At 46.9% G+C, this 13,530-nt stretch overlaps 1 protein-coding gene across 16 annotated transcripts in view; it reads right to left on the reverse strand.

Annotated features, from left to right (window-relative positions):
• Positions 1-13,530, reverse strand: part of LOC139061333 (uncharacterized) — a 284,688-nt gene that overhangs the window by 113,847 nt on the left and 157,311 nt on the right. For all 16 annotated transcript variants that reach the window (XM_070541220.1, XM_070541213.1, XM_070541217.1 and 13 more), the window contains 2 exons: positions 4,781-4,869; positions 2,533-2,559 (listed from right to left, as the gene is read on the reverse strand). In XM_070541220.1, coding sequence (XP_070397321.1) covers positions 2,533-2,559; positions 4,781-4,869 — 116 coding nt within the window. The remainder of the gene's footprint in view (positions 1-2,532; positions 2,560-4,780; positions 4,870-13,530) is intronic.

The raw sequence follows: 13,530 nt of genomic DNA on the forward strand, positions 1-13,530 counted from the left end.
GATTATTAGCGTTGGAGCCGCTATGCTCAAATCTATGGAAGAGTACGTCCTGCAAGCACTACTGTAAAACGCTGGTTATCTCGTGTTTAGCAGGCACGCCCAAGTGGCGAAAAGAAAATTTTTCTTTAATGGGCCACTGGCACCGCAATAGATGTCCCTCAAAAGAGTAGTAAGTACTGAGTACTAAGTAGGAGCCTTGGCTGCTCCTACTGTGGGGGCAGGCGGCGATACCCGCGATTTACGTGCTTTTTCTGCAAATGTTGAGATAGCTACCATGGTTCTCTTAAATGTACGTTTTGCTGTACTTTTATTGTTATTACCTTGTTTTCCTTCCAGACTACACATGGCCTTATGTATGATGCACTGGGGCACAGCATCACAGTGATCGGCATTTCACACAAGTCAGAAGCGTGGCCAGAAGCGTGGCATTTCACACGCCACTCAGAAGCGTGGCCAAAGCTGTGGTACACCTGTTTGGAATGTATAGTGATATGTAGTCATATTTTGACTTTGTTGCACCGTGCTCCTGATGTCTCCTGCAATGTGCTTTGTTGTTGAGTCTGACCTTTAACCTTTGTCCATCGATTACGTTCTCATTCTTCCATACATCAAGGAGTCCATCACCGTTCAAATTCATTAACGCTTATGACAGTACTCGTGATATCTCGAAATATCACAAGGACGGTTAACATGTCGTGATGCAGTGTCTCTGAGTTTAGGTAACAGATACCCACTGCACCTTCTGGCGGCTCTATACCCACTTGAAATACCGTCTGCGAGATTTCTAAACAAAGAGAGGAGAATTCATTCTGGTTTATCCTGTTTCTCGCTATTTATTTCTTGAAATTTCATGAGTGCCTCTGTGTCCTTTAAACATAATTTGTCGGTAACATCGGTGCGCGTCCCTTTTTGCAGAGACGATCAGTTCAAAAGGGCTTAGCAGATCCCACGAAGTATGTCGTATATTCTGCGATGATTCCAGTCACCCACCATCGAGCCCACCGAGGGGAGACCACAGGGCATGTCGTGAAGCAAGCATTTGAAGTGCAATTATCGCTATAACCATATAGGTTATGACCAAGGCTGGGTGCCGCACACGAGGTTAACAACGCAGGTCGTCGGTGAAGATGAAAACGGAGAATGGAGGAGTAGATAGGTGATATTGTAGCATGAGGGTAGGAAAGTGAAAATAAGGAGGAAAGTTAGGACACGGCGACCATCCGATTTCCCTCAGGTAGTTCAGCGCCGTGGTGCCGTCTACCCGAAGCGGACCACAAATAAAATTGAAATTAAATTATTGGGTTTTACGTGCTAAAACCACTTTCTAATGATGAGGGACGCCGTAGTGGCGGACTCCGGAAATTTCAGCCCCCTGGGGTTCTTTAACGTGCACCTAAATATAAGTACACGGGTGTTTTCGCATTTCGCCCCCATCGAAATGCAGCCGCCATGGCCGAGATTCGATCCCGCGACCTCGTGCTCAGCAGCCTAACACCATAGCCACTGAGCAACCACGGCGGATGACCACAAATATGTTTGTTGCCTGCGCCCAGGAGTATTGAAGGCCCACACATATGGCTCCTGCTCAACGTTCAGTGTGAGCTTTTTCCCGGACCCGGCTAAACGACACGCTGCTAACGCGGGAGGGTCAAACAACCGTGTGCTCGGGTCCGCCATGGTGTCGCAACACACCGAACACCTGCCCATGCAGATACTGCTACGGGGCACTCGGAAAGCTTTCCATTTATTACAACAGTTTGTAAAGCTCGCCGCAGTGGCTAAACGGCTATGGCGTTGCGTTGGTATAAAGGAGGTTGCACGTTTTGACTCCCCGCCGTGGCTGCCACATTTTGCTGGAGGCGGAAATCAATAAAGCTTGTGTACCGTGCGTTGGAGTAACAGCACACAATCCTAGTTGCCTTAAATCATTTCGCACTACGGCGTTTCTCACAATCATATAGGAATTTAGGAAGACTGGTTTGTAAAAGAATCGGCGCCAACGAATTGTCATACAGCTTATCTGACGAGAACAGTTCCTTGTGCACTAGGGCGCTCACTGAAACATAACCGTCAGAGCCACACTATAATTTGTGAAGGCGATCGGACCAGTCTCGTGTAAGAGTTATTCATAATTCGACGTTGCTTTGCAAAAGAAGCGCCTTCACTGCCCATTAACATTCCTGATGACCCGATATGCATCAGTGTGCGGGAGACTAGGACTCCTTCCGAATTTTCGTAGATTCTCAGGAAATTCCAGGCACGCGGCGACAATATTTCAACGGCATCTCACCGAAATCAGTTTTTGTTTGAAGAAAATCAAAGCATACTTAGCGCGAAGCAGTGGCTGCACTCCTCCCCCCCCCCCAGAATGCATCCAAACCAACAAAATACATTGCGAACAGAACCCGTGCATTGCCTTGGCCTACTTCACTGTTTCCCGCACACAAACACGCTTGACCTCATGTGGCATCTCCAATATTCACGTTGCGATATTACAATGGCGCACAGATTTGTGACGAAAACGATACTCACCCGTCAGCGCTATGTCCAAAAGGCGGCCTGCGGTAAAAGGGAAATGTTTTAAGATCAGCGCATCCAGTAAAGCAGCACATCTCACAAATGCGTTCATTCCGACGCATTAAATGCGCTGTCTACGCAAGCTCATAAGGATGGATGCGCGAAGACAAAGAAGCAGTGATGGGTATACAATACTAATGAGAAACCCGGAACCGCTGGAATTCTGTACGAGTCATCGACCCGATAGGCCCGATATTTTGAGAGAAACCACTGCTGAGAGGTACGATGGAAACTATATTTGAGGTTTTGGGTGACACTGAATTATTGCACAGGATGATGCCACGATTGCTCGACGTCAACGAATAAGCAGACAACAGCTAATGACGCAATGCCGAACGAACCTTCCAATGTTCTCGTCCCGCTCGTCAACCACATGCTTGTTTCGTTTCAATAACACGATTACATTTAAACGACGTCAGACTGTTTAGCCGTGCAACTGAAGAAATGCTTCCGTCTGTTGCAAGCGAAGACAAAGCGTGTAGAGCAGACACAAGAACAGAGTGCGCAGGTGAGCAGTGGCCGGCCGAGCAGAAATTGAAAATACGTAAGCAAATCAACGAGAAAATGTCTATAGAATTAAGCAAAGCAAGGAATCTATTCATGGCAGTGGCAAATTACTTCCAGAACTTTCTTATCCGCCAAGCAAAGCATTACGTTTATAACGTCATGCTTTATAACATCATTCCAATATGTTTTTATTCCAATCCCCTCACGTCACATTTGCGTAAACGCCGACGCATGTATCGGGCGGGGACATGCAGCGTTGCTTGAACACCCCAACCAAGCGCTCTCCCCGTTCCTAGGAGGTCACTTGTTTGCTTTCGAAACGAATGACATTGCCGACATTGAGCGGCTGACTAATTGTCTAATTGTCTGACAGAAGGCCAGGAGCACGCGCAAGTGGAGGATTTCGATGAGGCCGAGCCAGCACACTGAATATAGATAACCAGATGAAGAGGGGGGTGCGGGCGGTCTCCGACTGGTCCGCTTTCCCTTACTCAGCTTGGGGTGGCTTGTCTAAAACCGCAGTGGCGTGCAACGGACAGTTAAACCCGAAGAAACCTCCTCCAGCTCCGCTCTCTTCGAGCAGAGTTCGCCATCCTCCTTGAAGTTGGGCTACCCTGGTAGCCGGCTCGATTGCAAAGCTGCAGCTGTCTGTTTGTTGTTTTCCCCTTCCTACAAAAGCTGTCCAAGGTGTTGCGAAATAAACAGGCGGGAAGTTACACGCAACCTCCCCCCCCCCCCCCAACCATGTTTCTTTTTTATGCGAAGCATATTACGAGGGCTCAACCCAGCTCCTCAGGCGCGGCGGTGACCATGAAATCACGTGACACCGTGACGTCACGACAGAGGAGAAGTGGCTTTGGCTCAACTCTTGCAAGACGGGCTGGGTGGGAATCGAACCAGGGTCTCCGGAGTGTGGGACGGAGACGCTACCACTGAGCCACGAGTACAACGCTTCAAAGCGGTACAAAAGCGCCTCTAGTGAATGCGGTGTTGCCTTAGAAACGCGCTGTTTCTAAGGCGTGCGTCTCTTGCTCAGGCGCACATTTCGTTGCCGCGCCGAACGCTGCTTTGCTCGACGCTCACCGCGTCCAATGCGGGGCGCGTAGTCGCTGCCCTGTAGCCCATTGTCTTACACCCCTTGGCGGGTCGACGGGAACGCTGTCGCGTTCCACTCTTGAAGGCGAAGAAGTAATGCATGAGTTGTTTCTTCGTCTAGCCGAACCAAATATAGCCAAGCAACAGCAGTTCACCAGGCTAAACAGTGGTTCAACAACTAAAATAAAGGCTAGTATGCTTCGCATCCTGGGCTTAACCTTACCTAAGCCACAGTTTCATTTTTTGTTATGGGTTTTATTCTCGCGGGTCTGGCTCCTACCACAGATTCTTACTGGCCATATTTCAAGGAAACAGCGTTATTTCGCTGAGCTCGAGGCTATGTCCTTAATCAACGTTAAAATAGGATTGACGAAGATACGACTTATGCGTCTGGATTATCAGAGTTAAAGCACACCGCAAGGGGGCTGGCTATGGCCGCTCACTGCTTTCATGTTGCGGAACAGTTTATCAGTTTCCCGCAGTTACATAGCTCGCCGAAGCAGCCTCTTGAGGAAACGAACACGTTTGCACGATTTACACCATGCTGAAAGCGTGTTACATGGCTTGTTCAAATGTTGAGATGCTCGGTTCAAGTACTTACCAACTTTTGCGGAGATAACTAATTCACGGACCAAAAGGTAAGTCCTGAGAGAATGTACGTCCTTTATGCGGGCCAGTGCAGACCTGTTCCTGCATAAGCAGTTGGATAACCCACATGAGCAAATGTGACAACATGATGCTCGGGAAATTTTGCAACGAAATGTCTTATTTGTATGCCCCTGAATCTTTCATCCAATGGGTGGATGTGGGTTCTTGGACCACAGCACTTGACATAAACGAATCTATGAACAGTTTCATAAGTATTTCAACAGAGTAATACTGTCAAAAATTCTCTATCCAAAACTTTACCGCTTTTTCATTTTTACCGTTCCGTAAGTTAGTACTTCGCACGTGATACAGTGAACTCTCACTTGAGTGAACTTCAACGGACCCAAGGAAATAGTTCACTTAAATGAAAGTTCGCTACAGTGAATATTCACTAGAATATAGAACAGCATAGGTCACAGCAGACATCGAGTCAAAAGTGTGAAATGAAATTTATCTAGTTAGGTACATCAATATATATGAAGTGCGAGCAGTTACGTTGCTGCATATCTCATTTCGAAAAAAAAGAAGTCTAATTTTCAGTTGCACTGGTGCTCTTGAAGCGCATGAGGTAACAAAACTCCCTGGAGAGTCAATGTTTTTGTGCACTTCCTCTACCAGTCTGTTGCTGGGACAAGTGTCTCAACTTTCCAAGGTATACCTACAGTCTCGGCTAGTATTACAGGATTTGAATCTGCCTCTGTCAGTGCATTTTCCTCATCACACTCTTCTTCTTTGGGACAGTAATCAAATTTCCAGGTCTGATAGCTCAGCACAGGTAACCAGCTCACTGTCACCCAGCACAAAGCCGCCGCTGCAGGGGTGATTTGGAGGCTGCGGGCATCGGCTACGCCAGCGCTGCAGAGCGCAAAACTTCGTTGAGCTGATTGCAAAAATTAACCCGGGTCCGCTGATAAAGTTCGTTCAACTGAAATAGTCGCTTTTCAGGGATTCGTTTAACTTAACCCGGGTCCGCTGATCAAGTTCGTTCAACTGAAATATTCGCTTTTCAGGGATTCGGTTAACTCAAAGATTTTTGCATTGAATGCATAGGAAAACTGCCGGGGATTTTATAGAAGTTCGTTATTCTGAAATATTCGTTAAACCGACGTTCGTGCAACTGAGAGTTTACTGTACTGGGCACAACTGGTTCAGTGCAGTACAAATATCCAGCATCCATCGCACTGCAATAGTTGTGCCTGTGCTGCTGAATTCAAAAAATGTGCCGATATCGAAAGCCACTCTGTTCAGCTGACATATGAAGTAAGAGAAGGTGAGGCTATGCGAGATTCGCAAAGGCCGGCAAGCTGAGCGTCTATAGCTAGTATGTATGCTCGTTTTGACGTTAACATTATAAAATGGAAGCGCCTTTCAATAGATTCCTTCGTATATAGCGCACGATGTCGTTGTTAGTATTTTTTGTCAGTTTGCACCGCAGTGTTAGGGCTTTTACGTTCACTTTGAGGGAAAGCATAAGTATTAATTTATGCGCATTCTTGCAACGTTACAGATGATCCGTATTTATTTGCAAGGGTGCATTACCTTGTTTCTCATTTCATAAAGCTAATACTAACCTTTTGTGTACAGTCTAGCCGATGCTACCATTGTACCATTGTACCATAATTTTACGCTAATACAAATTAAAATTCAATATAGCTAAGTCGCTAAAATCGTCAATTTGCTTCGTTATATCAAAATTTAGTTGCGTTGTAAACAATTGATTGCAGTACAAGATTTCTTAACCATTTCCAAAGTGCAAATAGCTGACGGTGTTTGTGCCTTTTATTCATTTCTGACCCCTTTCAAACAGAAAGCCAGAAGTGTAGAAAACTGCCACTGTAGGCCCTTAGCTTAGGCACGTACATGACCTTGATGGTAATACTTCACCGTCGGGCGAGCACGATGAAAACACCTTTACGAAGCAGCCATATCGGTTGCTTCACATTCGCCCGACGTTGAGGTGCATAGATACGTCACATAAGGGCGTCTACTATAGTCGTGCACGTCAGATCATCGACACTTTCAATTTTTGGCGTGTAGGTGGTGAGTATTTTAAAAATATATTGTTGGATTAAAATTACACACCAAAACCACGATACGATTACGAGGTACTCAATAAGTGTGTGTGTGTGGGGGGGGGGGCATATTCTGCTTATGTGATCACCTGTGGTCCATTGACGTGCATTTACGTATGAGTACACGAGCATGTTTACATTTCACCATCAGCCAAATTTCACCGCCGAAGCCAGCATCAAAGCCATAACCGCAAGCTTAGTAGCAGGAAGTTAGGGCCCCTTATTACTGAATTATCAAGTACGGAATTCATTTCTCTGAGGAAGGCAGAAGCATAAAACTTCTTGAGTGTACCATAGAGGTAACGAACTCCTGGGTTGACGGATTGCATCTAGCGTGGAGATCAATCGCCTAGCATACCTGGAGCTATGTTGACTACCTCATGTATGCGCAATGGGGCATCAGCAGACCTGAAGATATCGATTAATTATTGCATCTTAGGCTTTTGCGAAACATTTTATGAAAGAATGCATAAAGAGTTACGAAAAGTGTTCCAAATTCTTAGGGCTGCTTCCATGCCGGAGGTGTAGACTACATAACTCGAATGGGGTTATTACTCGTAACCTGCACATACTGCATACCTTATAAATTAAATCCTTGCGATTCATTACAACAGAACACAGGAAACGTGAAGTGCGAAACTACATCTTTCGAATTTCTGAACACTGTACCGGTTCTTGCAGGTAAGGGCATCGCTGTAGCAGCGTTAAGACACGAAGCAACATCATAGGACAGCGAACTATAGTATAGATGCCACATTTAGAATGCGAGAACCAAGCAAGGGGTTTTATCATGTATTCCTGCGGAATCGCATATATTGGAGCTCTAAGTCCTATCACTATTTAAAACAAAAGCGTCCTCTCGTTACGTTCAACTGGCACTGGCAATTGTACAAGAACTTCTCGAGTTTAAGAGTCAAGCTTAAGAATTGTAAGAACGCACAGTGAGAACTGCAACCAAGAACGGAACGCGCAGGCTGACGACGCAGAAAAATAATTGATTCAACCTCAGAGAAATAAATAGAGTCGGGCCGGCCATTTAATGCGTACAGCGGGTGCACAGTGGTCCAGCTGAATTTGGGCAAACCCCGTTCCTAAGGAGAAAAGACTACGTGTTTTGGAAAGCATGCGTGTTAAGCTGTTAAATTCAAGGGAACTTGTCTATCAATCGCCAACATCTTAAGGGCGTTAAAGGCTATAAGAGACATTGTCGCATTGCAATTTCATAATTATTCCACTCCATCTGCATAATTAGCGTTACGTTTGCATAAACTGAGCTCTAATATTTGAGCAATGTATTAGACGAGGCTTCTTCTGAAAACAACATTTACATAAGAGTTAATTATTTCATGAATCCAATTTATTCGCAATACAAACTCACGAGAACACGTGCATTAGCAATCGCTCCTTGGTTTTCCCTTGGGGGTGAATTTGCTCTTTCAACAAGACACACGTGTTCGTACAATTTCCTTTCTTTTTCTTACTGCTTTAACTGTCCAAAGCATGTTTGGTCCTTGAGTGCCCACTGCTTCTGCGAAATTTAAGCTTAACGCTGAATAAATTATTTCACCGTGTATTTATCCTACTTTAATTTAAAAGCCTGCAGCAGGCATCCTCTTTCATTTTTACAGTGTGGAAACGACTCATGGGAGCATTTCCATAGACTTTAACCAGTCATCACATTAATTCTTACTTATTCGCTTATTCTCTTGTCCCCTGGTTGGAAGGTAGAGAACTGAGCAATAAAAACGTGATCAAGGAATGTTGTTCTTTGCTCTGACGAAGCCAAGGTCTTTGTCAATGCGCTCAAATGTAGCTGCAGCTTTTATTGCTCGGCCAAATGGCCAGCTCAGCTTCCAGAGTATCAAAATTGAGGCATCAGATGTATACCGTTTCTTATCCCTGTGCTACAAATCTCCCTCTCTATTTGAGCAATACTGCTAAATACTACAGCAGTGTATGCGGACGTCATTATATAGCACGTTCATGCCCCAAGCCCACCTGGGCACATTCAAGCACATCAGTGGGCGATTCCTCACCTTCAATATATTGCACTACGGAAATTACATGCGTACATGGCCGATATTTAGTGCAATACACAACAAGCTTTTGGACGCCGCCTTCTATGAACAATTCTGGCCAGCGCATTTTAACGCGACAGCATTCAGGGCACCGTGTCCCAGAAAATCTGAAGACCTGCTTTCCGCGTCCAGCGTCAACTCTTATCAATCTTTTAACACCAAACTTGCACATTCCTTGTTCTTCATTCTCTACAAAGTTATTCCTCCGCATTTCGAGAATGGCAGCCCACAAACAAAGGCCCCAAAAAAAGACTGACTGCACGTAACTTTTATATTAGATGTTCTGAGGCAAATATTGCAAGCGCGAAGCAGTATCGGGAGATTGGCCCACGTAAGAGGCTGCGTTTCTGCCACAAAGCTCGCCTTCGTGCATAGCATTCGCCACCAGCGTTCCCCGGTAAACATTACAGTTACATCAGCTGGATTTGCCGGGGAAGCGTGAAAAGAGGTCAGGGATGTTTGAATGCTATCGGTGTTCCACTCTTAAAGGCGAAGCTTATGCATGCTCAAATTTTCTAAACAAAGTACTGCGAAAATAGCACTGGCCTTCACTAGCGCGTCAGCCTCAATATTCACTGTCAGCATATAAAAAGTGTTTCGGTTGTAGCCTTTACCTACGTTGAATATAAAAAGAAGCAGATGAAATTGATGTAATTATATGCTATTTCAAATCACGGATTATCATTAGCTGTTTCTCGTGTGGATTCAGAAATCCGGAGATTTCTCACTCATAATAAATGATTTAGCACTGGAGGTGAAGTTATCAGGCGTGCTCTGCGGAACCATGCTGAACGTAGATTTACCTTATTTTGTTTTGTCTTGCGAACAGGAATTCACGGTATGCGAACGGTGTGGGTTCTTTCCCTAACTTGTGGTTTGGCAGAAAACAACGTGCGCGTCTACCAAAAGATGCATGTGCATGCATAACTTGTGGTTTGGTAGAAAACAACGTGCGCGTCTACAAAAAGGTGCATGTGCATGCTTAACAAGTGGCTTGGCACAAATCCATACGCGTGTGCTGAAAAGAGCAGAATGGGCACACTTAGTACGCGGTATGGCAGAAATCAACGTGCGCGCTCGGCCAAAAGCAGCATGTGCATGCATAACTTGTGGTTTGGTAGAAAACAACGTGCGCGTCTACCAAAAGGTGCATGTGCATGCTTAACAAGTGGTTTGGCACAAATCCATGCGCCTGCGCTGAAAAGAGCAGCATGGACGTGCTTAGCACGTGGTTTGGCAGAAATCCACGTGCGCGCTCTGCAAAAGCAGCATATGAATGCATAACTTGTGGTTTAGCAGAAAAAAGCGTGCGCGTGTACCAAAAGGTGCATGTGCATGCTAAACAAGTGGTTTGGCACAAATCCATGCGCGTGCACTGAAAAGAGCAGCATGTGCGTGCTTAGCACGTGGTTTGGTAGAATACCACGTGCGCGCTCGGCCAAAAGGAGCATGTGCATGCATAACTTGTGGTTGGCAGAAAACAACGTGCGCGTCTACCAAAAGGTGCATGTGCATGCTTAACAAGTGGTTTGGCACAAATCCATGTGCGTGCGCTGGAAAGAGCAGCTTGCGCGTGCTTAGCACGTGGTTTGGCAAAAATCCACGGGCGCGCTCGGCCAAAAGGAGCATGTGCATGCATAACTTCTGGTTTGGCAGAAAACAACGTGCGCGTCTACCAAAAGGTGCCTGTGCATGCTTAACAAGTGGTTTGGCACAAATCCTTGCGCGGGCGCTGAAAAGAGCAGCATGCGCGTGCTTAGCACGTGGTTTGGTAGAAATCCACGTGCGCGCTCTGCCAAAAGCAGCATATGCATGCATAACTTGTGGTTTGGCAGAAAACAACGTCCGCGTCTACCAAAAGGTGCATGTGCATGCTTAACAAGTGGTTTGGCACAAATCCATGCGCGTGCGATGAAAAGAGCAGCATGGGCGTGCTTAGCACGTGGTTTGGCAGAAATCCACGTGTGCGCTCGGCCAAAAGCAGCATGTGCATGCTTTTTGGCACAAAACAACGTGCGCGTCTACCAAAATGTGCATGCGCATGTTTAACAAGTGGTTTGGCACAAATCTATGCGTGTGCACTGAAAAGAGCAGCATGTGCGTGCTTAGCACGTGGTATGGCAGAATACCAGGTGCGCGCTCGGCCAAAAGGAGCATGTGCATGCATAACTTGTGGTTTGGCAGAAAACAACGTGCGCGTCTACCAAAAGGTGCATGTGCATGCTTAACAAGTGGTTTGGCACAAATCCATGTGCGTGCGCTGGAAAGAGCAGCATGCGCGTGCTTAGCACGTGGTTTGGCAAAAATCCACGGGCGCGCTCGGCCAAAAGGAGCATGTGCATGCATAACTTCTGGTTTGGCAGAAAACAACGTGCGCGTCTACCAAAAGGTGCCTGTGCATGCTTAACAAGTGGTTTGGCACAAATCCTTGCGCGTGCACTGAAAAGAGCAGCATGCGCGTGCTTAGCACGTGGATTGGCAGAAATCCACGTGCGCGCCTACCAAAAGATGCATGTGCATGCTTAACAAGTGGTTTGGTACAAATCCATGAGCGTGCGCTGAAAAAAGCAGCATGCGCGTGCTTAGCACGTGGTTTGGTAGAAATACACGTGCGCGCTCTGCCAAAAGCAGCATCTGCATGCATAACTAGTGGTTTGGCAGAAAACAACGTGCGCGTCTACCAAAAGGTGCATGTGCATGCTTAAGAAGTGGTTTGGCACAAATCCATGCGCCTGCGCTGAAAAGAGCAGCGTGGGCGTGCTTAGCACGTGGTTTGGCAGAAATCCACGTGCGCGCTCGGCCAAAAGCAGCATGTGCATGCATAACTTCTGGTTTGGCAGAAAATAACGTGCGCGTCTACCAAAAGGTGCATGTGCATGCTAAACAAGTGGTTTGGCGCAAATCCATGCGCGCGCACTGAAAAGAGCAGCATGTGCGTGCTTAGCACGTGGTTTGGTAGAATACCACGTGCGCGCTCGGCCAAAAGGAGCATGTGCATGCATAACTTGTGGTTGGCAGAAAACAACGTGCGCGTCTACCAAAAGGTGCATGTGCATGCTTAACAAGTGGTTTGGCACAAATCCATGTGCGTGCGCTGGAAAGAGCAGCTTGCGCGTGCTTAGCACGTGGTTTGGCAAAAATCCACGGGCGCGCTTGGCCAAAAGGAGCATGTGCATGCATAACTTCTGGTTTGGCAGAAAACAACGTGCGCGTCTACCAAAGGTGCCTGTGCATGCTTAACAAGTGGTTTGGCACAAATCCTCGCGCGTGCGCTGAAAAGAGCAGCATGCGCGTGCTTAGCACGTGGTTTGGTAGAAATCCACGAGCGCGCTCTGCCAAAAGCAGCATATGCATGCATATCTTGTGGTTTGGCAGAAAACAACGTGCGCGTCTTCCAAAAGGTGCATGTGCATGCTTAACAAGTGGTTTGGCCCAAATCCATGCGCGTGCGCTGAAAAGAGCAGCATGCGCGTGCTTAGCACATGGTTTGGCAGAAAACAACGTGCGCGTCTACCAAAAGGTGCCTGTGCATGCTTAACAAGTGGTTCGGTACAAATACATGAGCGTGCGCTGAAAAAAGCAGCATGCGCGTGCTTAGCACGTGGTTTGGTAGAAATACACGTGCGCGCTCTGCCAAAAGCAGCATGTGCATGCATAACTAGTGGTTTGGCAGAAAACAACGTGCGCGTCTACCAAAAGGTGCATGTGCATGCTTAAGAAGTGGTTTGGCACAAATCCATGCACCTGCGCTGCAAAGAGCAGCGTAGGCGTGCTTAGCACGTGGTTTGGCAGAAATCCACGTGCGCGCTCTGCAAAAGCAGCATGTCCATGCATAACTTGTGGTTTAGAAGAAAACAACGTGCGCGTGCATCAAAAGGTGCATGTGCATGCTTAACAAATGGTTTGGCACAAATCCATGCGTGTGCACTGAAAAGAGCAGCTTGCGCGTGCTTAGCACGTGGTTTGGCAGAATACCACGTGCGCGCTCGGCCAAAAAGAGCATGTGCATGCATAACTTGTGGTTTGGCAGAAAACAACGTGCGCGTGTACCAAAAGGTGCATGTGCATGCTTAACAAGTGGTTTGGCACAAATCCTTGTGCGTGCGCGGGAAGGAGCAGCATGCGCGTGCTTAGCACGTGGTTTGGTAGAAATCCACGTGCGCGCTCTGCCAAAAGCAGCATATGCATGCACAACTTGTGGTTTGGCAGAAAGCAACGTGCGCGTCTTCCAAAAGGTGCATGTGCATGCTTAACAAGTGGTGTGGCACAAATCCATGCGCGTGCGCTGAAAAGAGCAGCATGCGCGTGCTTAGCACGTGGTTTGGCAGAAATCCACGTGCGCGCCTACCAAAAGATGCATGTGCGTGCTAAACAAGTGGTTTGGTACAAATCCATGCGCGTGCGCTGAAAAAAGCAGCATTCGCGTGCTTAGCACATGGTTTGGGAGAAATACAAGTGCGCGCTCTGCCAAAAGCAACATGTGCATGCATAACTAGTGGTTTGGCAGAAAACAACGTGCGCGTCTACAAAAGGTGCATGTGCAGGCTTAAGAA

The sequence above is a fragment of the Dermacentor albipictus genome, chromosome 6, assembly GCF_038994185.2.
Source record: "Dermacentor albipictus isolate Rhodes 1998 colony chromosome 6, USDA_Dalb.pri_finalv2, whole genome shotgun sequence".
NCBI lineage: Eukaryota > Metazoa > Arthropoda > Arachnida > Ixodida > Ixodidae > Dermacentor > Dermacentor albipictus.